The sequence below is a fragment of the Nymphaea colorata genome, chromosome 7 (genome assembly GCF_008831285.2).
Source record: "Nymphaea colorata isolate Beijing-Zhang1983 chromosome 7, ASM883128v2, whole genome shotgun sequence".
Lineage (NCBI taxonomy): Eukaryota > Viridiplantae > Streptophyta > Magnoliopsida > Nymphaeales > Nymphaeaceae > Nymphaea > Nymphaea colorata.
The window spans coordinates 18,129,632-18,156,710 of record NC_045144.1 but is presented as its reverse complement, the minus strand read 5'-3'; the positions used below and the strand labels follow the sequence as shown (position 1 = coordinate 18,156,710).

Sequence of the window (27,079 nt, the reverse complement as noted above, 5' to 3'; positions counted from 1 at the left end):
GTAGTGATGACCCCATGTTTGCAATGAGAGACATACTTATAAAAAAGAGCCCATAAAATGAGAATGCATAATAAAATTTAAAAACAAAAAGTCCTTTAAATACAATAACAAATCATAAAAACAAAATAAAAATAAAGAAATATACAAAACTGCGGTACAATAAAATAAAATAAAAAGGATGAAAAAAAGTGGATAAACGAAACGGCAAAATCACTCCACAACAAACGAAAGACGTGCCGTAACCCAATAGCAAAGTGGGCATCCCCTACACTAGGCGTGCTATAGAATTCGAATGTATCCTTGAAGACCTTTGTTGCGCTTATCGCAAATACGTCACCAATAGAATATGAACCACAACATCTCAAAAAAAAAAAAAAACGTATTTAATATAAATAAATGATACTGTTGGTAGGCACCACTGCGGCTCTATCTCAATAATCCATTCCACTTCTTGAGCATGACCATGTTGATGTCAGAAGACTCAGAAACCAATGACTCTATACGTGACCAGTGACCACTCATCCCAACAATATCGGATCTAAAAATTAAAAGACCCGATCCATTCCTTAAACATATATTTCCATTTTCCATTGTGGTGTTTGACCATCAGAATGCGAGGCACGCCTCTCATTCCTTTTGGATCCTTGTATCTTGTACTGGACCCGATTCGATCCAGGATCCAGCAAACCAAGGCATATAAAGCTTGCGACTAAATAACCAGAGGTGACAACGTTGCCCACTCCTTCCACCAGGATCAGTCGACCACCGTCCATCGCAACATCGGATGGCTCCCAACTCCTGACGGAGACAATCCGCATTCCGCAACCGATCTCTTCAGATCCGCTTCTCCATTGAAGGGAAGCCGAGGAGCTCTCCTTTCTCGCCCCGTCGAAAGGAGCTCGAGGGTTCTTCAGGTCTCCTCCGTGACTGGTGGAGGCATGGAGCGGTACAGGGATCTCGCTCCGATCAACACGCGGCCGAGGAGTCGCATGTCCAGCAGAACGTCGTCTCCGGCGACGTCACCGACGCATCGCCGCCTGGACTCTCGGCCCACCTTCAGCAGCCCGAAGAGAACCGTGTCCAGGAGGGACGGCGCTCAGCGGCTTCTTCAGCTCATGGACAAGAGAAAGGATGATGATCAAGGTGCGGAGGTTTACGATCAGAGAGAAGCAGAGGAAGGAGAAGGCGGTTCTCTCAGATTCGCTTACAACAGACCGGCGGAGGCAGCAGTAGCCGATGATAAAGCGGCGGCCAGTCCTGCCGTCTCGACGGAAAGGGCCACCTCTAGAATGCCGTCTTCTGCCGGAGTAAGTATCCTCACGTTTTTTCCATCTTGCTTCTTGACGCTGCAATGTCGCGTGCATGACATTTTGGTCCGCATGGTTTAATTATTCACGAGAAAAACGCATCCAGCTATTATTTTACGGCGTTTTTAACGGCAAAATACGGTTAAAATGACGCACGAAGGACGACTTGAAAACTAGCAGATATCAGTTTTCAAGGCATCCATCGGTGATAACACGCGGTTATATTGTTCAAATTTTCGTAATTCTGTCGTTATTTTAGACATCCGTGAAAGTCGTTGTTGACCACTGAATGGCCTTCACGGTTTGCCGATATTAGTGCCTTGAAATGCGCTTGGATTCGTTACATTTATGTCATGTCATCTCCATTTTCATAGCATTAATTGGTATCTAACTATTGCCCATTAATCATTGTTTGATGGACATCATGTGGTGAAGAATAATCTTGAAATTGTTAACCGTACATATATAATATAGTTAACTTATATATATATATATATATTTCTGCATGTTGATGAATTTATGGTTGGCCTGTTCGAAGAGGTTGGTGTTAGCTCAATCTCAATAAATCTAAACAAACACCTAAATGTCATAGAAAATCTCTTTCTCTCTCTAGAAAACTAAGCTGTTGTAGCTTGGCAACTTTTACCACGTCAATCCCATCCATTCTCTTGTCGTATAGCTGCAAGCATGTGGAGTTTGATCGACTTGATTGTTTTTTTGTTGTAAGAGTAGAACTATAGTTTCAAAATTTTAACAGAAATCAAAATATAGTTTTTTCCAAAATTTTTATATAGGTTGAATTAAAATTTTTAAAGTTTACAAATAAAATTTTGATTATCTGAAAAACTTCTTCATCCATTGTTCTTAAGGTGGCGTTTGATGGCTTGGATAAATTCATCAAGACGAATGTAGACCCATTAAACAAATTATATACAACAAAGCACATATTTTAAGATATTAATATGAAAATGAAAAAACATTGAGGGGTTAGAGGATTAACTACCCATACCAGCCCACACGTGGTTCGGCCATTGTCATCGTGCTAAACTCTCTTTAGAATCCTTTTTCTTTCTGTGAGACCTCCCACTTACGAGTTGTGAGTTGCGATATACAATAGAACCTCAAGATTGGTGTGGGCAACTGCCACACCAGTTTCTTAAAATTTTTTATTTTTAAATAGACATCTTTAAACATTTATCTTTTTATATATATAAGTGTCTCACCAAATATGAATATTTATAAATGAGTGCTCCTCCAGTCAATTTTTCTGATTCCACCAGTAGAGATAAAGTGAAATATTTCACATTGACTTATTTGTTAACCGATTACCTTAGATCAATCCGTCCTTCTCCTAAAATCCACATTTTTACACGACGTGGAGATCCACTGCTTGTTTAGACAATTTGTCTCACTACTAAGTGCGTTTCAGATTCTTTCATAACTCGGATCCAAGGGAAAACAAACATGCCTATAGATAGTGTACTTGAACGACCAGTCTTCCGTGAGACAAAAGTTACTTAGAATATCAGTCATCCCACAAGAGCAAATTGTACTGTTAGCAGCACTACATGACTAGACGTCATAGTTGTTACATGACTAGACGTCATAGTTGTTGCGCATTGTCCTCCAATCAATCAAGGCATGAAGGGACGTTGAAAGAACATAAACATATTTAAAATTCTTAAATTACTATAAGTTCACTTAAGATGTACCTTGGATTTTGTTTGGCAGTTTTAATTTTATAAAGCACGTCTTGTGAAAAATGATAAAAAGTAAATCTATATTGTTAACATAACTTGCAGCTGCACTTTGTAATTGAAGTTTTATGAGATTAAATGAGTTCTTACTTCCAATATTTGAACAATTGATATATAAGACAGTTTGCCAACAGAAATATATTACTATTTCATGCATGTGGCTTGCCCAAAGATTGGTGCTATTTATATAAAATTTTAACAATTGTTTAATGAATCGACCTCAATTTTTAAGATAAAGACATGATTGTTGTCAAATGCTTCAAAAGTGTATGTGTTATAAGTTAAACCAGCACAGCACAACTAAGTTTCACACACTATCACAAAAAATGCGTTTTATTGAAAAAAAAACGCGAATAATATATTAATGTGGCAAAACATTGTCAGTCGTATAATACCCATACAAAACACGTTTTAAAAAAAAAATGTCAAAAAATAAAAACAAAAAAAATGTGTATTATACACGTATTATTTATGTTCCCTTTCATTTTTTATAATCTTTATGATTTTTTTAATAAAATTTAAGATTTATTAATTAAATTTTAAAAAAATTTGCCAAGTTTTATTTTAGAGATGTGCAACTTTGTTATATTATACTCTGTCTTTTTCTTCGTGTTATATATGCATTGGCTGCTAAACAATTATCCTTTTATTTTTTTTGTAATTCAATATTTGGCGACATGCAACAAACTTTAAAAAAGGATGAAAATCAAATCATGGTGAGGTCGCCATTATCACCATAAATTATGGGCTTTAGTACCATCACGGAAGGTACAATCACAGAGCTCATAACATTTTTGGGCGCATAGGATTCTCTTTTTCAACAACTCGCCCTCGTGGCTCATGTTTCTCATTATCACAGTACTTTAGTTGGCCCAAATATTAGTTTGTTAATAGATCTTCGATTCCATTTTACGCGAGATGTAAGATCCGAAACAATTCATCAAACACCAGCACAGCCAAACGTCCAATCTCATATTAAAGATAACGTCAGATATTATGATTTAAAATAATTGTCTTCGAACACACATTGTGGATGTTTTGTTTGAAAGGTGCATAAAATATTTATAATATTTTAAACAACAATTTCAATACTATATATATATATATATTATATATACCTAAAAGAAAGGAAGATCAAAGGTGTGATTGACTTGCTTATTTAAAAATTGGAAGCTGAATAAACGTGTATTCATCTATAAAATGAGAATGAAGATCCCAAAGATACTATAATGATGATTAGGTTTTGTTGTTCATTTAGCTAAAGAAATAGACTGAATCACACTATTGAACTATGATAGCCAATTATTGTACTTTGGCATGTCATCTAAAGCAACCTTTTTAACTCCGTTACTATTGGTGTTGCTTGAATTTATCTTCAGATTTTATAAAATATGTAGCATGTGTGCAACTGCTTTCCATCTAAAATGCTCGCTAGGAACATAAACGTATTTGTGTTGCGTCACCATATAGTGTACAATAAGAGATGTTGCATTGCTCCATCCAAACTTCCAAATAGTTTGAAAACGTCTCCCTTATGCCAAAGCACAATAATGTGGGCATAGCTCTCCAATGGCGGAGCTACTTGTGTGTGTGTGTGTGGGGCAGTTGCCCACACGGACTCGAATACATTATTTATTTATACATTGGTTTCTCCACATAATTTTGTTAATAAGGCCCTCAGCTACAAATTTCTTGCTCCACCTCAAATTATTGTCATGGGCGGAGCCGCATGTGGGCAGGGGAGGAGGGGAGCTGCCTAGGCCGTGGCCCCATCCCAACTACTTGAAAAAAAAAAATTACATTATAAAAAGTTGAAAATTTTTGGTTGGGTAATGTATTTTTTATATTCGGATTTAGTTTGACCATACTCATATTTAATTTGGCGTTACCCCGATAAGTTCCCGTTTGGCCCGCCCTTGAAAAAAAACTTTGCTACGCCCCTGTATGTGGGCATGTGTGGTCAGTTGCCTGCACAGTCCCACACATTTTATTTCTTTTCACATAGGAGGCTTCCAATAATTTGTTTATTCATATATGCGCCCCTAATTATTTGCTTAGTGCCCCTTAATATTTTTTAATTACCTATAATATATTCTTAAATGAGTGCCGGGTAATGAAAGATTTCTGGCTCCATTCGTGCTCCTTCTTCAAATAGCATGAAGCATGGATCGGGACAATGCAATACTGGTTTATCTTTCTGGTATGCTACATGGCTTACGTTTAAGGCCTAATTGTCTCGTGTTATGTTACGTATGATATGTAATCCAAAACCGGTACCCTAACCAACCAGTTATATCCCTACCGGAAATGCGAAAGGAATGTGCATAAAACCTTTGATTGCTTATTTAAGATACATTGCATTCATATGTCTACGTCTATCAATTTTGTTGTTGGTAGCAACCCTTCTTAAAGGCAACCATGCTAACCCTATTTACTAGGTTTGGTTCATCGTTGTACCAATTTCACGATAAACAATATAAGGTATATAATTTAATATATTACAATCTCACGTGTCAAATGTTTATTTATATTATTTTATTTGTGCACTAATAAATCCGGCTTGAGTTAAAAAGCATTCAGCTAGCAATGGTATAATTGGAGAGCAGGTCATTACAGCTATGTTTGACAACTTCGGGTATGAGATAAAAAGTTTTTCACCGGGACCGTGGATTCAAAAACTGCGGATTTCAGTCCCACATTACATTATGGAAGCGTTTGATTACTTCATTTTTAAAATCTATACGTTTGATATAGATCTAACATGGCATGAACGCTTATGTAGTAAAAGATTCATGGTAGAATTCATGCTTATTCAAACTAAAGATCATAGGTGAGACCCAAGATTTATGCTTATGATTTTTATTTTACTTATTTGCATTAAAAAAAAAAGTTGGATTTAATACTGGAGGGAAAGGGTCCAATATTAAATTCACGGTTTTCAAATCTCGAGGGTTTCAAATCTAAAGCTATCAAACAACTTTCTAGTAAATTCTTAAACCATGTGTTCTAAAAACATATTTATAGAATATAAAGTTATTTTTTATCAAGCGCCTTATTAAAGCTACAATTTGAAGTCAGGGGAACCATCCTCGCATTTGAAGTCGAGCCTAAGTTAACCTTCGAACTCGGTTAGGAATAAAAGGGTATGGTGACTGAAACCTTGCTCGGGCAAAACGTTGCGTTCACCGACGAAGGGCATATTGGTATTCTAGCATTTTTCCTGTTTAAACTCGGAGCGAAGGTTAGCGAGAACGAATTTTACCGCCATCTGATTCATTCGCCCTAGCTGGCCACTGAGTAACGTTCTCGTCGGCGGATCCCACCGGGGGTCCGGTGCGGCAAGGGAAGCGATAAATAGCGGGAGTCCTCCCGGGCGATCTCATCCCGATTAGAAGACTCGTTCTTGTTGCGGCCTCGTCCTGCTCTCTCTCCGGGTCCGATGATCGCCGTCCGTCGAGAGATCGGACGGTTCCCGACTTCGGAGAGGGTTTTGAATTAGTGTCCTGGGGGCTTCTTCTTCGGCACGGTGTTGACATAGGCGGAGGAGTCTTCTTCAATCAACCTGCTCTGGTTCGTGGAGGACCCTAACCATCGTGCTGATCGGTGTATAGGTAAGAGAAATGGATCGGTTGAGGGCCGGGAGCCCCGTTTACGCGCGGCAGCGGAGCGGTTCGAGCAGCACGGGATCTTCCTCCCCGGCCATGTCGCCGGCGCATCACCACGTTCGCACCGGCTCGACCGGGTTATCGAACATCAAGAAGACGCAGAACGTTGCGGCGAAGGCCGCGGCGCAGCGGCTCGCTCAGGTCATGGCGTCGCAGACGACCGACGATGATGATGAGGAGGACGATCTGCCTTTCCGATACAATGCGACATCGTTCGCCCCCTCCGTCGGCGGCAGTATTACCGACAGGAGAAAAGTGCCTGCTAGATCTCCGTCTCCTGCGGTAAGTTCGCCGTCGCTCTTCTGGTTTCGTTTTAGGCGACGAAGTTCCTCAATGAATTTGGCGCTCCTTTATGAATTTTGTCGATCTGCATGATTTTGGGTCTTCTTCGTGCGAAATAAGCGCTATTTTTTAGAATTCTTGATAATAAGGGTGAAAACTTTACAGAGTTCATTTTGTCTGACATGATCATCTTTCCAGAGACTGAGATTTATTGTGGACGATATATTTTTCGAATGTTATTGATCTCTGTTGTTTATTTTTTCATTTCGATTGTTAAGATGGTAAATGGAGTGTATTTATTATTTTTTTCGTGGGTGCCGTGGTTACGGAGACCCAGGTACAAATGAATTAGTGAAAATTGAGGCAAATTTCAGCCACTTTTCTCTCTTGTATGTCCATGGAATTCCCTTTTACCTCACATTCCACTTCGGGAGCAATAATGGATGCATGACATAGTTCAAAAAAATTGGGTGAAATTTGCAAATTCCAACCAGTCAACCACCGGTCTTTTCCTTTCTCTTGTGAAGGGAACTGACTGCGGCATCATGAAGTCAGTGCAGTACGCGTGCCTGATCAATTTTTCTTAAAAAATTTGATGCATTGATAAATTTTATGACCTTATTGCTGTATTTTCTTTAATCTAACAAGCACGTGCATTGTCACTTATCTTCTGCTGTCGATTGTTTAGCAGATTGCTTTTGCTTCTCTGTTGTACCTCTGTGCGTGTCAATGTAGAACTCCAATTAGTGTGCTGGATCAAATTTTTCTTAAAAGGTTTATGCATTGATGAACTTTATGGCCTTGTTTCTCCATTTTTTTTGGTCCGACAAGCAGGAGCAATGTCACTCACGTTCTGCTGTCAACATTGTTCACCCGACTGCTTTTGCTTCCCGTAGTACCTCCATGCATCTCAATGTCCGACCCCGAAATAATAGTGTTTGCTAGTTGTGCTTTGTTCATCCATTCGAATGCAATAGTGGTTTATTAAGGATGATAGGAAAGTAATTTTGCTATTTGTTCGCTCTGAAACTTATAACATACTCTAGTGGCTAATAGTTGTGTTTGTGAAATAGTTTAATGAACTGTTCTTTTCCATCTTGCGGGGCTTAATGGGGCTTGTGATATTTTTATTAGTTAGGTCGGAACTATGCAGAGCAGGCTTCTTCTGTTCGTTCGACATCGGCTGGTCGGCCTGCAGTATCTACCCGTCCGACAACAACTATAGTACCACCCACTAGGTCCACTCTTAGGATGCCATCTGTATTGCCACCATTAGATCCTCCGGCTGACAGGAGAAAAGACATGAGGTAATTCTATCTTTAGATAATGGATATCATCTTCCTAGTTCTTTTATCTTCATTTTGTGGTTTTAATTTTCTGCAATGGGATACTCACTTGTCTATGTCACATGGATACACCTAAAAGACATGGAATAGTAATATACCGTTCTTTTTCAATTTTCGTCAAGAATGATATGAGGAGGCATGATACCGGAGCAGTTTGGTGCATGCCTGTTGTATACCATAGTGTTGATTGTCTTGATTATCTATTTTCTCTTGGAATCCAAAATTCCCTATTTTTTGAGCTACCTTGACAAACCAAAAAGGGTTATTTGGCTTCTAAGGGGGAACAATGAAAGTGAAGTTGGTGATATATCAAAAGAGGAAGAGATGCGACCCTCTGTTGATATTTTTCAGGAAAGGTTTGGTTGAGTCACTTCCTTTGGTGCCTTAGAGAACCTCTGTTTTAATGGTAATGAGGTGGAGAAAAGAAAAAGGGTTCCATAAGATATAGACGAATTGTTTGCTAAATGATTTTTTTGTCTTTGTTTGACTTGGTTTATTTATCACTCCTGTATAAGCTTTGTCAGATTTCCAAGTGGTGGAAGTACGGTGCCATCACGCCTAAGATATGATGGTGCATGGGGGGTCTTGTGTCTGCTTTGTCAAACATTATTTCTAAGTGCTTTTTGGGGTGCATGTTGTTTCATTAGTACTGCTAAGGTTAATTTCCTTGTCTCATTGAATCTGCTATTTAAGCATCACTAAAATCCCTTGCGTTGATTAGTTGCGAATCATGGACTGTATGTGCTGTTGAAGCTTGATGTTGAAACGATAACTTGATTTTGTGCTGCAGATTTAGGGGTGATACTGGAAATGCTAGTTCCCGAGATATAGGAAATCAACGTGAGGCTTCTGCCCTTCAGGATGAGGTGTAGCTTCTTACATTTTCTGTATTGTTGCTTCTTTACTATCTGGTGCTTATCCACAGCAATCTCTTTGTTTAATTAGCTTTTCTTTGAAAAGTCCACTAGTCTGAAATCAGAAACGCATTCTCTAATCATGGAATGGAATTTAATGTGCAGCTTGATATGCTTCAGGAAGAGAATGAAAACATTCTTGATAAGGTGTCTCCTTGTCCTTCAGATATGCTTTATGCTTTCTAGTGGATAATAGTTGATTTCATGCATACACACACATTATATATGAAGGTTGTTCTGATAACTCTCTTCTGATCAGCTTCGGCTTGCAGAAGAGAGATGCCAAGACGCGGAAGCCAGAGCTAGGGAGCTTGAGAAACAGGTGATGCCCCCCTATCATTTTAATTAGCTATGAACTTTCTCATGCCTTTTGCTTTGATTAGCTTGCTTATTGGAAAAGAAGTTAGTTTGTTGTTTTGTTAGATTCATTGGTATTCAAACAGGCGCTTTGACTCTTTTAGATCATCTATGTTCTGTTTTATTATGGACATTTGCTTTGGACATGCCAAAAAAAAAAAAAAGAATAATAATTGTCGCTGTGGGGACTTGTCAGTTCCACTTTTTCAACCTGCCTATCCCCTCTTTTTACTCTTATTGTATGTCAATGCTGCAGTGCTTTGGTTGTGATGTTTGTCTGTTCATTTTCTAATGTCATATAAGGGGCTGCTGCAGACTCTAGGTGTGCCTGTGGCATTTTTACTAAATGCTTGGTATGGGTGGAGTAAGGGTGTGAATTTACACATACATGTGTAAGAAGCTTATTTTTATCCAAAAGAAGCTTATGTATACATATGTAAAAGCTATGTCACATATATACGGGTACAGATGCAGGTATGGGTATGGGTGCGGAGTACTTCAAAGAAACTTGGGTATGGGGACACGGCTGCACACACACACACACACACAAATATATCTAAAAACAAAAAATAAGACTTTAGGCAAACAAAATAATATAGAAAGTTCTATTAAAGAAAACTAAGTCACCAGAAAAAATCGCCGGCTGCTGGAAAATCCTGTTGAATAGCTGGAGTAAAGAACATGAATAGCCCTTTAGTTTCTGTCAAGGGCTCTTCATTTCATCATATATACACGATTATTTAAAAAAAAACTTAACTAGTGGACAACGGACTTGGTCAACTTTGATCGAGTCTAAAAAAGGTTGGATGTGGGTGTGAGTTGCATTGACTGGACCCGACACAGATTTGACCATGTTCGGGCCATGTCTAAGGGGTGTCCATACCTGTACCTGTGTCGTACCCATATCGACACGGAAGCTCACCCAAATAAAGTCCCCATATGACATAGTGCAAAAGAGTATATAGGATTGAATTAGGGTATGAAGCACATATAAAAGCAAATGCAAACAGCTGCACTCAATAGCACACCTGCATCTGCATCCGCATACAAGCTGTCATTGGTATGACAGCTTGTATGCTGTGATCATGTGCCATATCTTCTTTCTTTTTCTCTTTTATCTATTAACAACATTCTTTTCCTAGTCAGGTTGCTGCCCTGGGAGAAGGTGTGTCCCTGGAGGCTAGGTTGCTGAGCAGGTAAAAACTAGAATTCATGTTAAATGTCTGCCAACTGATTCCATCAAAATCTCTAAACATTTTGCGAACTTTGCATGCAGGAAAGAGGCTGCATTACGACAAAGAGAGGTAAACTTAAATCTTTGTGGATGTAGTTGTGTGTCAGTTTCAGTAATATGGAGGCTGTTTTGTTTATGGATTTTGATGCATAAACATGCTTTTGATGGTATAGCAGTTTGTCAAAAATATTTTGTGCCATTTGATTAATTATTTGTAGATGCTTTTTTGTCTCGGTTTGGTTGACTTGGAGGCTGATGTTTGTTGCTGATATGAAGTCCTTACTGCTCATATTGCTTCCATTGAATTGAGTGGTTGTTTGTGGGATTCTGATGTCTTCTTAGACTTTTAATTTTCTGTGCAGTCAAAATTCTGTTAGTGGTTCTTCCATAAACATAAAATGCTTAGTTATTGCTGTTATATTTCCTCTATGTACTGCTGTCTTATTTGTGAAGTGTGCCTATCGTCTATTCTTGTTCCATCTATTGCCGTTCTGCTTTATTTCAGTTGAAAACACAAATGGATATTTTCTATTAGCATCTAATAGGGGTGAATTATAGATAATATGTTAACATTTGGATGTCCCTAGTTTATGATGCCAACATCAATATTGCTTGGGAAATAATTTAAATGTGAAGAACTTGAAATGTACAAATGATCTATATAAGAAAGACATCCTTTCCTAGAGTTTTTCTCAATCAGCAGTTCAGATAGCCGATCCTGTATTCTATATTTATCTAATGAGAATACAACATCACAACCATGGTCCAATATTTGCAAGATGAAAAATAACTTTTAAATTTAATTTTGGTGTAAATTAACTTTTGGAATATAGAGGTTTTTATTTTTCTTTACAACTATTTTCAAAATACCTATGCATTCAGTTTTTAAAGACCTTCCATTGGCTGTAGGAATGCACAATTCACTATTGTTTGGTTGACATTTGGATAAAATAAACTTGTTTGGGTCATAGGGAAAGATTGTCTAGAGCCAATAACTGAGAAGTGAGAACACATATTGGGAGTGATCAGTGAAGTCTTTGAAATGATAATAATCTTTGAATAAGCTCTTTTAAGAAGTGGTTGGAGTGCTTCTGCCAATTGGGACAAAGACATTGATCCAATTGAGCCACCTTTTTCTTGTAAGGATGAAGGTTTACATGGCCACCTTCTTGTTATTGGGCTTGAAATCTTTCTTCAAGTTGGGGCGTCAAAGTTTAATATGGTCGTGTTCATAAAAAAATTGTAGACCATCTTATATTCTCTATTGTTTTGATGTTTGTCAGTTTAGGTGCTCTAAAAGGCTTGTTTTGTCCATTTTTTGGACAATGTATCTAACACAATATCCACATCTTTATTCATGCTAAGCCTTGTTTCCTCGCCATTGAGTTTGCAGGAGTTTCATGAATAGGTGGAGATGAAAAAAGAAACACCCTAACTTGTTCAAATTCTTGTCTCAGTCATTGCAAAAGAAGGAATCTTTCTTCCTCAACTGAAGCTTTGCTTATCTCGTTATAATGACAATTCTCTCATTTTTGTGGAAGTTGAGATAGTTCATTCCAAATGGACGATAACTCTATAAGTTAGTCTCTCGCAAGTCTTTTAATAATAAATAAAACTAGAGGTAGTTAGGTTCAACTTCACTAAAGTTGGGCAAAATTTTTTTTTGCTTTCTTTAGCCTACTCATCAAGGTTTTTCTTTTGTAATATTCATCTAGGACTTTTTGATTGTTATCTTTCTTCTCCATCTTTGGTTTTTTCTGCTCTGTTATCAACATTGGCTAATTTATGTGTTGGTCTGAAAATAACACATTGTATGTGGTGCCAAAGACCTTTCACTTCTGTTTTCAAATGTTCTGCTCAAATGGTGTAATTCCTTTCATTTAGCTTGAAGCCAACGAAGAGCTTGTATAAATGCCATAAGCCATTCAGAACTTGAACAATGGGGAGGGTCAAACTAGAAACCGTCGAACTGGCGTGCACTTCAAGGCAATGTTGTAAAACGCGTATCGTAAGCCGTATCGGTCGGGCTTTAAGATACGCCGTATCGTAACCGTATCGTAATTTTTTTTAAAGAAATAATAAATCAGAAAAAATTAAAAAAAAATCGAAAAATTCATAAAAAAATCAGAAAAAAATAAAATAATAAATTCTTCATAGAAAACATGTTTTAGATAATGATAGACTTATTATTGTTAAATGCTATAAACTTACGCATTCACGGTTCATCATTCATACTTCATAGACATCAAAATTCATAACAATATCATTCAATTTCAATTAACAAAGCATAAGCCATAAAGTGATAAAACATTCAAGTGTTCAACAACCATAGATTCATCACTCTTAAGTCGTTCGATAATCGATACATATAATGATTCATCATTCATAATCTTCATCATCTTCATCTTCATCTTCTTCTTCATCTTCATTGTCAAGAATTGGAAGATCCTCACCAACATATTCAGCATGTATTTACATATATATAAGAATGCACATGTATTTACATAAATTTGACATCCATATGTAGATAGCTTCATAAAATTTTTTCAGGAATGGTGCATACTGCATAGCTATTTCACTGGATGTGGCATGTAAAGATGTAAATGTGTGTGTGGAAGAGGGGGAGGGGGACAGCATGTGGGTTATAAATGAGTTCAGGGGCTTGTGTCTGTGTGGGATCATCCAGTGTCTTGAAGAAGGGGAGGGTGGACAGCATGTGGGTGTATAAATGAGTTTCAGGTGCTTGTGTATGTGTGGTCTCGTTCAGTTTGTTCATTGACATTTGGGCTTTTCTGTTCTTAGCGTGGATTTCTAGAGCTTGTATTTACGTTTGCAGGCTGCGCTTAAAGCTGCCAAACAAACTAAGGATGTAAGAGATGAAGAAATCATGGCTCTTCGGTTGGATGTTGAGGTGAACCCTTGCTCATTTCATTGTTTACTGCTATTTTCCAGATTGCATACAGTAGATTACAACAGCATAATGGTGCCATGAATATTAATATTTTATTTTTGGATCAGAGTGCAAGAGAGGAGGCCACAACTGCTGCAGCACAACTCCGGGAAGCAGAAACAGAGGCAAAATCTCTCCGTATCATGACTCAGAGAATGGTTCTAACTGAGGAAGAGATGGTACGATGGCTTGAAGATTACGTAGTGTTAGTTTGTGATTGCACATGGTCTTTATTTTATGTTTATCATGGTTGATCTGATCCCAGGAAGAGGTTGTTCTTAAGCGATGCTGGCTTGCTCGCTATTGGAGTTTGGCTGTTAAACATGGTAATTTTTTGCTTACAATCACCAAATTTGTTCTGTTTATAATAATGGTTTTTTTCATTTAACATCTTGTTTAAACATAGAAAAACTTACCTTGTAATGTCTGTATCTTTCTGGACTTCATGAACTAATTACATGGATAGCCTGACAAGTTTTAAGGGCTTTGGATTTAATGACTAGAGAAATGAACAATATTCACCCATCAAAAGATAAGAAGAAACAGGTCAGCCGAGACACCCCCACCCTTTTATTTTTGGCTTGGAGTTAATAACTATCACTGGTGCTGACAAGAAACTTCTATACTCTGTTGCACCCGTATCCCATCTGCACAAGCTCAATTGTCATTAAGGCTTCATGACTAGGCCTGATCACCGAGTTGAGTAGCTTGGACTCGACTTGATACAACTTATCTCACCCTGAGTTCGAGCCTACCCCTGAGTTCGAGCCTACTCCTTCCACGAAACGAGTCAAGATCGAGTTTTTTTAACAACTCGTTTGTTTAACTGAGTTGAGCTCGAGTTCATTGAATTCGATTTGATAATGCTTGACTCAGCTCATGCATTCTCTAGTTCAGTTAATTCTTTTCGCCTGTAAGGGCTGAAAAGAGAAAAGCAAGGAGACTGCAATGACGACGACTGACATTACTTTCTTTCTCTCTCTCTCTCTCTGACATTTGAGATGGATGACGACCTCTCCTTCTGACTTTTAGGGTAGGACAAACTAACATTAATTACTCTCTCTCTCTCTCTCGTCGTATTTTTTGGTCCACTTTATGTGAGTGTGCTGTAAGATTGTACTTTGTTCTTTCTTTTTCTCTCTCTGCCATTATTCCAAACGTTTCTGTACCTTGATACTGAAATTGGTGGCAGGTTTTGGTTGATTATTTGAAAATCAAACAAACGAGCTTACCGAGTCAACTTGAGTTCTAGAAATGCATTATCGACTCGTTCTCGAGCCCAATTTGTTCAGCTTGAGGTTCTATCTGAGTATTTCAAGCATAAAGCCTAGCTTTAGCTCAACTTGGCTCATATTCAGGCCTTTTCATGTCCATTATAGCTCTCACATGCACACACACGTTTACACATTACACATGTATATATATATATGTGTGTGTGTGTGTGTGTGTGTCTGTTAAGATTATTTTGATCATGTAGCTATTACCCTACACACTCATGTCCTCAAATATACCCATGCAACATGGAGTCAAATATTTTTGTTACATAACTATTTTGTAGCTCTGACGTGTTCTCATAATTGAGAATCTCTATTTTCATAAACGGAGCATTTTGTACTGTGTAGCATAGAGCACAATTATGCATTTGAGCATGCATCTGCGAACACACATATGCATATTTGTAATTTTAACCATATGTTACTGCAAGCATTCATGCCTATCAAAGGCTTTCATTTTTTGAGAACCTTAGTAACTTATTAGATGCAAGGGTTCATGTCCCAAATGCAAATTGTTTAAACCAATGTTGTAAAGTGTGTATTATAATGCCGGGCGATTAGATAAGTTGTATCGTAAGTTCGTAACATATCGTCAATATGTTGTAAAATTATTTTTGAAATTAAAAAATCAAAATAAATAATCAAAGATAGATAAAAACAAGTTAGGAAAAATCAGAAAAATTCAAGAAAATTATGTTTTCATAAAGAGTATGTCCTTCATAAATATAATCTTAAAGGGATGAAACTTCATCAATTTAACATGACATAGTCATAATGTCATAACTCATAACACATCAATTTAAACGGCGAGCTTGAAAAAAACAGAAAAAATACGGTAAATTTTTAAAAATTTTTAAAAACTAAAAATGGGGGGAAAATGAAAGAAGTGAGAAACCAATAACACAGACATCACAAGATAAGTAGATTTGCAGCAAATAAAAAATAGAAAATGAAAAAAAACACATTGTCTGTTAAAGTCTTATACATTACAAGATGAAATTGTTTCATGCAAATAACAAACAAAAATAATAAAATATCATCTGTCGATCATTCATCATCTAATTATAAGACTTGAAAATGATTTTCAACCAATTGTTTTCCTCACTCTTGTGCACCATTTTCATGCAGGATTGTCTAAAACCATATATCCACAATGGGAATCTGTGGCAATGTTCAAAAAACAATAGAAATCTATAGTAATGTTCAGAAGCCGATAGAAATCTACAGTGAGTTATTTTTATGCATTTTGGGAAAGAAATCAGAAACCCCTCTTCAATCACAAATTGTTCTCTCAAGCACAAATCTTCCTTGATGTTTTCTCTCTTAAATCAATAAGAGAACTACTTCACTCAACTCCTAAGGGTATTTAAAAGCGAGGAGAGGGGGCTTTTAAAAAATTGAAACCCAATTGAAAAAAGGGGTCTCGAGTACCCTGTATCAGAAAAAGGGTGTATCATAATTTTTCCAATAGTTACGATACGTACAACACTAGTTTAGAACTTTAGATAGTCATTTGTGTTTTCATTTTTTTATGAACTGGACAGAATGTGTGGAGGACCGGAGGTCTATTAGTAAAGGTAAAGCAGGAAATGCTATTTATAGCATAGTGCAAAAACATGTTATTTTTGAAAAAAATGCGAGAAAATAAAATGCCATTTAAAACTAAAAAAACACGTTTTATTGAAAAAAATGAAAAACCCGTTTTTTTCACTTTTTTTTTTCCATTTTTTTAATGCCAAACAGTTTTTTTTCATTTTTTATTTGTTGCAAATCTACTTATCTGTTGATGTTTGTGTTATTATTTCCTCACTTACTTTATTTTCCTCAATGTTTAGTTTTTTAATTTTCTTAAAAAAATAACTAAATAAGTTTTTTTTTCTTTTTTTCCCATATTTTTCAAGTCCGCTGTATTATACCCGAGAAAAACCTCGCCGTTTAAAACTCTGAGACGTTATTTGTGACTATGATTTATAGAATACTAGAATGGTTGATGCAACATACATAAATAAATTCTGGAAGTACATGACTATAAATGGATTTATGGCTGTGAATTGGGAAAAAGTTGCATTGCGTCATGTTTCTTTTTCTGTTTTACTTGTTGACTTCTCACTCTCCATGCAGGTATTCATGCAGATATTGCAGGTCCAAAGCATGAACATTGGTCTTCACTAGCTCCTCTTCCTCTTGAGGTTGTCCTTTCTGCTGGACAAAAGGCCAAAGAAGATTCTTGGAATCGAGGCTAGTAATTGTTGTTTAAATGGCATGTACTTAAAATCATTTTCTTTAAGATCATCGTAAAGTTGTATGTCTGTTTTTGTAGCTTCTGATGATCCAGAGAGAAGAGCCAAGCTAGCACAAGATTTGAATGACCTAACTGGAGAAGGAAATATTGAGAGCATGCTTTTGGTTGAAAAGGGCTTACGGGAGCTAGCTTCTTTGAAGGTATTTGCCTTTTAGGCTGGGATTTCTTATTCGTGTTTGTTCTTTCATCTGGTCTTTTTCTGGGTTGTTTATCCCTTTAGCCTCTTCTACAATCTTTGAGTGTTGCACGGTTATTAGCTGATAACTTGAATCTTTGGAGTTTGGATTTATCTTTTCAGCATTTGCTGGTTTTTGTGTTTTATCTTTTCTAGCAGTGTTCTATACATCATATCGCATCATATGATATGTTCCAATATGTAACATAATGATTAAAACTGTTGCATTACACCCCTTAATTAGTTGGAGGGGTGTATTGCTCTGTATCAACTTGTATCTACAATACACCTTGTATTGTGAGATATGGAATTGGCAAAAAACAAAAGCCGAATTCTCTTTTTCCGTTTTGTTTTATAGAATCCCCCCACATCCAATTCGAGTAAGAGGGATATTTTGTCATTCTAAAGAAGAAATGTCAATTTAAATCTACTTTTGTGCGTGGAAGTTCCTTTTGTGGTTGAACATTTCCTTCTTTTTTTTGTATGACAACCTACTTCCATTGTGGAAGGTGTACCTTCTTCCACTCTTACCGTAGATCTGTAACCTTTTAGGATATGGCTCGAAATGCCCCCACAAGCAATGTTGCTCTCATAGGAAAGATGATAATATATTGAAATTAATTTGTAAGTTCTATAATAAAGAAATTGATGCAGGAATACCTCAACTAAAACACCATTTAGTTAGGACCCCATGCACCTCTAGAGATGTGCCAAGACCTATGCAATGGCAGATGATTGAAATTCTTGAAGCCGCAAAATTTGAAAAAGAGATGGAAAATGCTGAAAATTGAAATGGGCTTATGGTGAGCCCTGACAAGTGGAGTATGGTGATGATATTTGTGTTTCCCACTTGCGATCCTACTGATGCATTGGTTTGTAGTGTATTGGTTACATAATATACCTTGTTAGATGTGCATCGTAATAGTTTGCTTTCATTGTAAGCAGCATATTAGCCACTATATCACATGGTCACTTTCTTTTGGACGCCACACTTATGTTGGGATGGTGAGACACGGTACAGCTCAAACAACTGTCACGCATTATTTTCAACTAAAGTTAGATTTAACAAATTAACTAAGTTTCGATTTTTTTCAGACAATGAAAAAAGCTTTAAGCCTTTGGTGTACATTCTTAATTTATAACCATAATGTTAACTTTGTTAAGTCTTTAGTATAGGCACAGATAACTTATGGTGACTTATTCTTTGTGTCATGATCTTTGCAAAGATCTACTTATTCTCATCAGGCCCAATTTCTTTTAGGTCAAAGAAAATCTAAAAATGAAGTCATGATATTTGGAATTATTGCTATCATTGACTTGCAAGGTATCAGTTTGTTCTGTAACTTGTATTGCATATGAGAGGCTGGAAGGCAAGCTCTGCATACTGTGTGTGCTAGAACTAATATGGAGCTTGTGGTGCTTTGTTTTCTTCTAGAATTATAGAACTTCACAGCTTCATGTTTGCATATTTTGCTTGTAATGGCTATATGTTGGGCCAGAAGGAACCAACCTTCTGAGGTTGTAAGCCATATGATTTTTTTGCGTTCTAGTGCTGAACTTCTATTGGCTTGTTTTCTCTACCTATTTTAAGGCTGTGCTTCTTAAAGTTAATTTTGTTTTATTAAATTTCACTAAGTTGATAATGCATTCTTCAGTCAATCTTTCAACTAGACATCACATTCCCTATTTAGTAATGCTATTTTTTTGCTTGTGGAATACTTTTGGGCATTTTTTTCCCATCATTCTACCAATTATCTTCTGTTAATGCTTCGTGGTTCAAGGTAGAGGATGCTATCATGGTTGCACTTGCTCATCATAGGAGACCGAACTTGGCTAGGATGACTGGTTTTTCAGGTTTGGTTTTCCATCGGCAAAATTTTTCATTGTTTTTTCTACTGCATGATGATCTTAAGTGTGCAAGTAATGTGTTTGGTTTGGTTGCTTATCTATCATGTCTCTTGGTGGGTCTTGGTGGTTGAATCCTTGGCCTATTAACTGTCTAGCTTCATGACAAAAGTAGATGGATTATGGACAAGTTGTCAACTAGTTGCCTATATAATACAAAGTTGCATGGCCCTTCATTTGGTTGGGATGCCGAAGTGGCCGGCCCATCACCTGGACTGCTCATGCCTCAGCCTGTCTGTGCAGGTGCAGGTTAAAGGTCCAGTTGGATGGCATCTGGTTTCTCGAGAGGCTTACTGGCTGTACCTGACTGCCTTCAGCACTATACATGAAGGTAGTCTGGTATAAGTGTGTCTAATTTAGCATCAGAATAAGTTAAGAATAATCCATATTTGAAGTTTTAAAAGAGAATGTTAGCCATATATACCTAGATGTCAAAGCCCCGTTACTGCTTAAGTTTTGCTTCTTAGCATTTTTGGGTTGAACAAAAGCAGGACAGGATTGGGATCTGTTAGACAGGCGCTGGGGTCAATTTTTGGTTTGTAGTTGCTTATACTAGGTCCATTTTTTTATCCCTTCTTAAAAAATTAATGCTGGTTGATAGTTCATAATGAGTGATTGTTATAATTGTTTATGCAGGTGAATTCAGTTTCCTTGTTTTGTATATCTCTATTGTATTAGTTCCCCTATTATCTACAGAATTTTTATCAATTGTAGCATGACTCTAAAACAGCTCAAGGTTTATTGCTATGATGTTAACGAACCAGTAAAATGGTCGTGCTTGGACATGATTCTTCTAGGGTAGTTTTCTTGTTTTTCTTTGTGAACTAGATCATCGTTTATTAAGCTTTCCATCCATAAGCATGAGGATGTGGTGTTTGTTATTGCAGCACACAGCAGGAGGTTGAGCAGTATAGACGACCCATGAACTTGACTTGGACTATGTCAGTCAACCAATGGAATATAAAGAATTACAAGTTATCTCTGCATATTGCATGATGCCAAATGCATTCAGATGCAATGGCTGCATCTACCTGGCAAGTCAGAGTAGAACTCAGAAAAAAGCACTGAACAAGACATTTTATGAAACCGAATGTACAATGGTTGACGGAGTATTTGACTCTGCACCATACGCACATTGACATCTCATTTTGATCAGGATTAAGCCCACTGGAGAACTCCTAGCCTAGCTACTTAACATGTCAATACCACTCTTCAGTTAAAGCATTCTTGCAAATCAGTTGCACGAAAATTCTGATGATTCATTGCCTGCACCTTTCAGAAATGCCTACTTCATATGAATATATGAATTGAACAGCCTCAACTCAAATATTCCCAGGGCTTTCCCCCCATGATTGTCTACGTACTTTGACTACTTAGCAACTATAAGCAAACTGTGATGGAAATAAGAGATATCTTTCTATAAAAGTAATAAGGCTGTATTGCAGCTTTTGGAACTGTAGCATCCAGTCCTCCTAACTGGGACTAGTTTACTGCATGCGTTAGTGACAGATAGGTTATGGTTTCCTGTTAAAGTGTTAAAAGCATGAGATGCATCGCTTATAAGTTATAAGATACAAAACTGGAAAATTTAATTTGTGTATATTTTTACTTAAGAATGATATTGTATAGAAAAATCAAGACAGACCTATGTGGGTCATGGTCCATCTTTTTACAAAGTCATTTCTTAACGTCCTCTTAAGTGAAGAAATGATCCTTCTGCTTTAATATATTTAAGCTGAAACACAAAGTTTCCGTTATTTGTTTGGTTATGGCAATATCTTTGCAAAGCACACTTTTGACATTCCCTTTCCGTGCCAAATATAAAGCTCATGCAGACACTAGCTCAAATTGTGGTTCCATCTTTCATCTTATTTATGTCTAGGTTTTGAACACTTTTTATTCATCATCATAGTTGGTAACTAAAGAAAGAAACCACATTTCTGTTATTAACGTCTTCTCTTTTGTCTATGTATCAGATGCCAAATCCCCCGGCGAACCAAAGTATATGGAGGCATTCGGTAAGATACTTGCACTACTTGTATCACCGTCTTTCCTTTCCTATGCCTGTGTAATTATACAGGTCTGAATGCAGGCATGGGATATGTGAAAATGAAATAGTAAAGGCTGGCATAGCACCATAGCTAAGAGAATGCTTGTAGATGTGGCTTGATTTTATTTATTCTTCAATTTGTAGAAAATATTGGAAATCAAGAATCCCAGAACACATTAGAATATGCACATTAATTTTATGGAATTGTTTATCCTATATCAAATAGTATGTTTTTATCTTTCAATTCACTTATCTTTTTCTTATCCTATAGCATATGTATATCTTCTGATACATTCATCTCCTCCATACGATGTCACCAATGGCATAACATGTATACCCGCTATGGGTGGACTGTTGGGACATGGTGTTGATGCACTTCAGGAAAAAAAGTAAGACAGCATAAATATGTAAATGAAAAATAAAAATGTTTATGTGTAAGACATATTAATCATTATAATATGAATCACAGGCCATTGAAAACTCAGCATGAAAAACTAAGTTGAAATTGAAGTGTAATATAATTGATCATAAATTTTAGAAGAAAAAGGATCCAAGTGAATGCAAAATATGCGATTAGAAATGAAATGTGATGAAGTTAATGGCACAGTGTTGACTATGTCAATAAATCACTACTGATTCGACTATGTTCATGACGTATTTGTGTGGGAGAGCCTAAGGATCCAAAAGTGCTAAGCTTCAGTACATAAACATGGAAATTTTGCCGAACTTATGATGTTAGGAGATGCTATGACCTAGTATTCTTTCAGAATATAGACCCCTGTGGCTATTGCAACTGGTGGGATGTTGGCTTCCTTGGATGTTTGGTAGGCATTAGTACTCTTCTATTTTATTATGACAATTGTGTGTCCTTTTCTGCAGAACTGAGCCCGGAAGAAGCTGAGGATGTCCTTTTCAAACAGGTTTTACTTTTTTCTTCAAAAAATCAGTTGCCTTTTTAGTTATAATCAATCGTAGTAGTGCTTGACTCATTGTGTTTTTTGTTAAGCTCCTCCACTGTAAGCCATATGTGCAAGTTTGACAAATTATAGTGGCTGTAATTGCACAGATACAATCCAGCAGTTTTAGCATTTTTCATTTGAGGCCAACTGTTTGTTGCTTCTATTAATGTTAATATCTTTTTTGGCATTTATGCAACGAAACAGACATATATGTTGGAGATCTATTGTGGGAAATTTGACAGCCATTGAATGTGTTTCCGTGTGTCCATACAGAGAAAGGTTTTGTGTGTGTGTGTGTTTGGTTTTGGTTGGGGAGGGGGTGGGGGGTTTGATGCTGGGGTACATTTTCGTTCTGATAGCGTAAATATGTTTAACCAAGTATTCTATCACTCTATGTCTTAAGAGAAAAAGGAGATGTCGTCTTGCTACCTAATTTCATTAAAGATCGTTCTTGAAACAGTAACAAGTTCTTCCTACCAGCACCAGAAATGGCAATTTCTAATCGGTTGTTCTCATCCTATCTCAGGCATGGCTTACATACTTTTGGAGGAGGGCAAAAGCCCATAGTGTAGAGGAAGATATTGCAGAAGAAAGGTTGCGATTCTGGATTAATCGAAGTGGACAGACACCAACCTCACATGATTCTGTGGATGGTAATTTTCATGATCTGTGATACATATCCAGATAGTCAATATGAGGACTCATTATTTTGAGGCTACTGCTATGTCAGTTCCATTGCTTAGCCACACAGACTCATCAAAGCAGTCACCAAATCAGGTGCATATGCAGCAAATTCGATGGTTGGCTGAGTTGGGTGCAATCAGCTACAGCCAACTCAGTTAAACAATCTTTTCATGGTGAAAAATTTTTCTAAAGTAATTGCAAAATGAAGGGCACCTCTCACCTATGTGACATAGAGGTGTGTGCAGTCAGCTACAGCCAACTCAGTTGGACAATCTTTGCATGGTGAAATTTTTTTAAAAATAATTGCAAAATGAAGGGCAATCCTCACCTTTGTGACCTTCTTGCATGGACAGTCAACTCTACCATTATCTCTCTTTTTCCCACCCATGATGATAATGCAGTAAAATGGGCAACTTTGTGCTGATCATCCTACCATTCTTGGCTTTTGCCTACATCTTCTTGTATATCTGGTACCCTAAACTCCATGAATTATTGGTATATCTTTCAACCTGCTTCTGCATTCATGTGAAGTAGGTTGTAAATGTGTGACTGTTTAGTAAGGAGAGTATGATAATGCAACTACAAGCTGCATCTGCTTACATGCTATGTGTTTATCTTTCAGTTGAACGTGGTTTGATAGAGCTGAGGAAGCTTGGTATTGAAACACAACTGTGGGAGGCATCTCGCAAGGAGATTGATCAAACTTCAGCTGCTGCCAAAGCCGGTGTCGATTCTGAAGTTGCTGCTTGACTCAAGTCTTCCTTTGGCCGATATGACATCTGATTTGGCCAGCATGTTTCCGTAGAATCCTGCTCATCCGTCTGTTGATAGAAGTATCTCTTGGGCAATCTTATGTTGGGCAAAGTTTCAGGTGTTGAGTGATGAATGGGATGCCCCCCGCATTAGTATTTTGGTTATCTTGGAGAAACTTCTTTCAAGGTATGTAATTCATTTTCCACATGTCCATGTGAATTTCCCAATATCTTGTCCATGTCCATACATTTTTTAGTTCTGTATTCTTCCACCTTTTGTAGCCATCACTTTGTCAACGGTGATGTTTCTTAAATATTCTGGTTGTAGATCCCACACCCCCCTCAAAAGGAAATGGGAGAAGGAGGAACGAACTACTGTTAGCTTTTTTATTTCACGATAGTATAATATAATCACTTGCAACACATTGTTTAGCTCATTGCTACTTTGGTGTGGTTGGCTCAGTGGAATATATGAAGAATCATTAGAAATTATTGTACTACTTTTGGAAGCTCACAGTTGGTCACAATGAGTTGCATAATCTATAAGCACAAGTGATGTGTTTTCTTGCAGAATACAGGTTTAGATTTCAAATCTCATCACTTGCGGCTTAGATAACTTTTTAAGAACTGAGTTGAATTGTGATAGGTCTAGCATTCAAATCCTACTACTCTCAGGGGGTGTTGAGCAAACCTTGTATTTGTGTTCCTGTCGCCAAACGCCCCCTCACGACTGAAGAGAAACCATCTAAGGTTTTCAGCGAGTGAGCTTATTTGACCCTTGTCTATCATAAGCTTGAACTAGGTCCACTCGGCTTGTTTATCAACTCTACTTGTGCAGTTGTGTTCATCCAACAAAGGTGCACTGCATGGACAAGTAAAACTTGGGCGACCTTTCATCCGCAGGACCCCTGGCCAAACTGTTTAGTCTGCCTTTGCACCGTCTTTACCTTAGCCCTAATGAAGCTCTAAAGAAACAAGTCCCCGAGGCCTGGTCTGGGCCCATGGCTATTCTGGCTCTCCTGTTACAGAGGGTGTTCACCCTCGTCGATGATGCCTGTTTGGGTTGTTCTCATGGAGCTTGATCTGATTCTGGGACCAGGCCCAGCTCACTAATAACGAGAGACAACTCAGGTCTGTGGTGCAGCGTACTCGAGGCAACAGTTACAGGCTCCTGCACCTGAGATAGGAGCAGGCCAATTGGCCAGTTCTGAACGCTGCAGTCTGTGTTCTGTGTTCTTGGTCCATCTTTAAGTGGGTCCTCGTGGGGCCAACTCGGCTTTCTCTTCCCTCACCCTTCTCCTCTTTACCTGGTAAAAGATGGTAATTTTTGCAGCGTAGGTGGTCCTGTCCGTGACCCCTTTTGCACCTTTCCTCAGCTGGTCAGTGCATTGCTTGGGGAGGTGAAACAAAAGGGGGGCCCATAGGTTAGCCTTTTCGCTGCGTCTCTCTCTGGCGGATGCTCTTGTTGTCTCCTATGTGACGGGTGAGACAAAGGATTAGCAATTATGTTTTTCTGTGGTCAATGCTTGAGACAAATTTAAAGCACGGAGTTTTAAGACGAGCCAATTTGGTGTGCTTAAAAGGTCTGCTTCAAGAATCATTCGCGCTTGTTGCCTTCTGCATTCAGGCATTGGAGCACTTTCTCAAGCTATTGTTTTTCCCCTGCCCTTTCCTTTTTCAATGGTTGATGTAAGAAGCAACCATGATGCTGTGCACTAGAAGCATAAAAGCATGCAGACGAAGAGGGTCTCACTTATGTACGTTACAGCCCTTTTAAATCATTTTTTGAATAGTTTTTTACTTTTTCAAAAGATATCTTGCGCGATTTTTTTTTTTTAAGTTTTAAAAACTGAAAAGGCAGCTCTTCTTGAAAAAGCAAAATTAACTACATATTGTGAGCGAACAGTTTACTTTCTTTTTTTTTTTGAGTTGACTGTTTTTGTTTCAAACCGGTGTTCTCTAGAGGAACAAACGACTTACCTTTTGATTTCACGATAGTATAATATAATCACCCCCCAAACCAGCTTGTGTTCAGAACGGAATGTACCCACATTCTTTCAAACGCTTCTCCCTAACTTTTCTCCGCTTTGAAGGATTTTTTTTGAACTGCAATTGCCACTCACTCACCGTCCTTTCTCGATGTAGAGAGAAGTCACCAATGCGTTTAATTTTCATCTTTTTGTACAGCGGCACTAAAGCAAAGCGGTTCATCGGGCCCACGGGCTTCCTGAGAAAAAACCGTTCCCTAGGGACGCTTTTACTGTCTCTCTTTTCTCTCTCTCTAGGCGTTGGTGGAGGTGTGAGGTGAGGGGACTGAAGTTTGGGGTCAGATGAAAACTTGCAATTAATGCCTTTGTGCAGGTTTGTACCAGTGCGTGCAGCAGTCGACATGTCAAAATCATCACAATACGGATTCCATTGGAGTGTAATGATCATGCCTTCATTTGACTCCCAAAACATTGTTCTTCTTATATTCTGTGGATAATGGCTCTAGTTTCTTGTGAAAATATTGGCGGGATATTTTGAATAATTTAGTTTCCATTTTCTGACCGGAAGCCGGAAGATATCGGTCTGCATGTGAGAAATTATAACAGCTCTAGACTAAAAAGTGGGTAGAAAGTTGTAAAAGATTAGGTAAAGGGGTGAGAGATTCTAAAACAGAACCACCAGCACATTCTTAGAATGATGAATTCTTAAGGACTTGGATTGAGTTCTCTAGCCGTAGTTCGGGTGAATTGGGACTTCCAACGCCCAAAAAGTTGAAACCCCCACCTAATTCTTCATCCCTACACAATATAGAACACCTTTTTGGTGTTTTGGAGTGCCACTATGGCACACTCCAACTTACATGTGGTCTTTTTTCTGCAGTTGATGTTCTGGAAATTTGAAATGTAGAGTGGATGCCTGCTAACCTCCACCCCTTCCATTGCACAAACCTGTTTAGGGTTTCTCTAGCAGTAGTTGATAGTTTGAGATTCGATATAGATGCCACCGTATCGTTCCTGAGATTTGGACTTGAGCGGCTCTATCCCACGGTTGTGTGGAAATTTTGGCCCTTGAGAAAGGATTTCACCTTCTTTTTTTTCAGGCGGAAGCAAGAAATTGTCCATAGAGGATGATGATTTAAGATCCCGTTTATGTGGGATCCATAGTACAAATAAAGAAT

At 37.8% G+C, this 27,079-nt stretch overlaps 1 protein-coding gene across 4 annotated transcripts; it reads left to right on the top strand.

Moving 5' to 3' along the window:
• The first annotated feature begins 6,326 nt into the window (after positions 1-6,326).
• Positions 6,327-26,388, top strand: LOC116257415 (coiled-coil domain-containing protein SCD2-like). Of its 4 annotated transcripts, none has more exons than XR_004173394.2 (18): positions 6,327-7,011; positions 8,146-8,318; positions 9,148-9,223; positions 9,377-9,418; positions 9,531-9,593; positions 10,775-10,824; positions 10,905-10,932; positions 13,699-13,773; positions 13,881-13,991; positions 14,078-14,138; positions 17,208-17,324; positions 17,407-17,528; positions 19,345-19,417; positions 21,445-21,486; positions 22,398-22,438; positions 23,004-23,130; positions 23,784-24,100; positions 26,275-26,388. XR_004173394.2 is itself a non-coding variant. In XM_031634136.2 (17 exons), exons 1-17 carry the CDS (start codon positions 6,685-6,687, stop codon positions 23,909-23,911), a joined length of 1,656 nt encoding a protein of 551 aa, XP_031489996.1. In that variant the 5' UTR covers positions 6,327-6,684; the 3' UTR covers positions 23,912-24,345. The 4 variants fall into 4 exon arrangements, 1 of the variants encoding a protein (XP_031489996.1); XR_004173393.2 differs by lacking the exon at positions 26,275-26,388 and adding an exon at positions 26,101-26,169; XR_004173392.2 differs by lacking the exon at positions 26,275-26,388 and adding an exon at positions 24,242-24,345.
• The last annotated feature ends 691 nt before the right edge of the window (positions 26,389-27,079 follow it).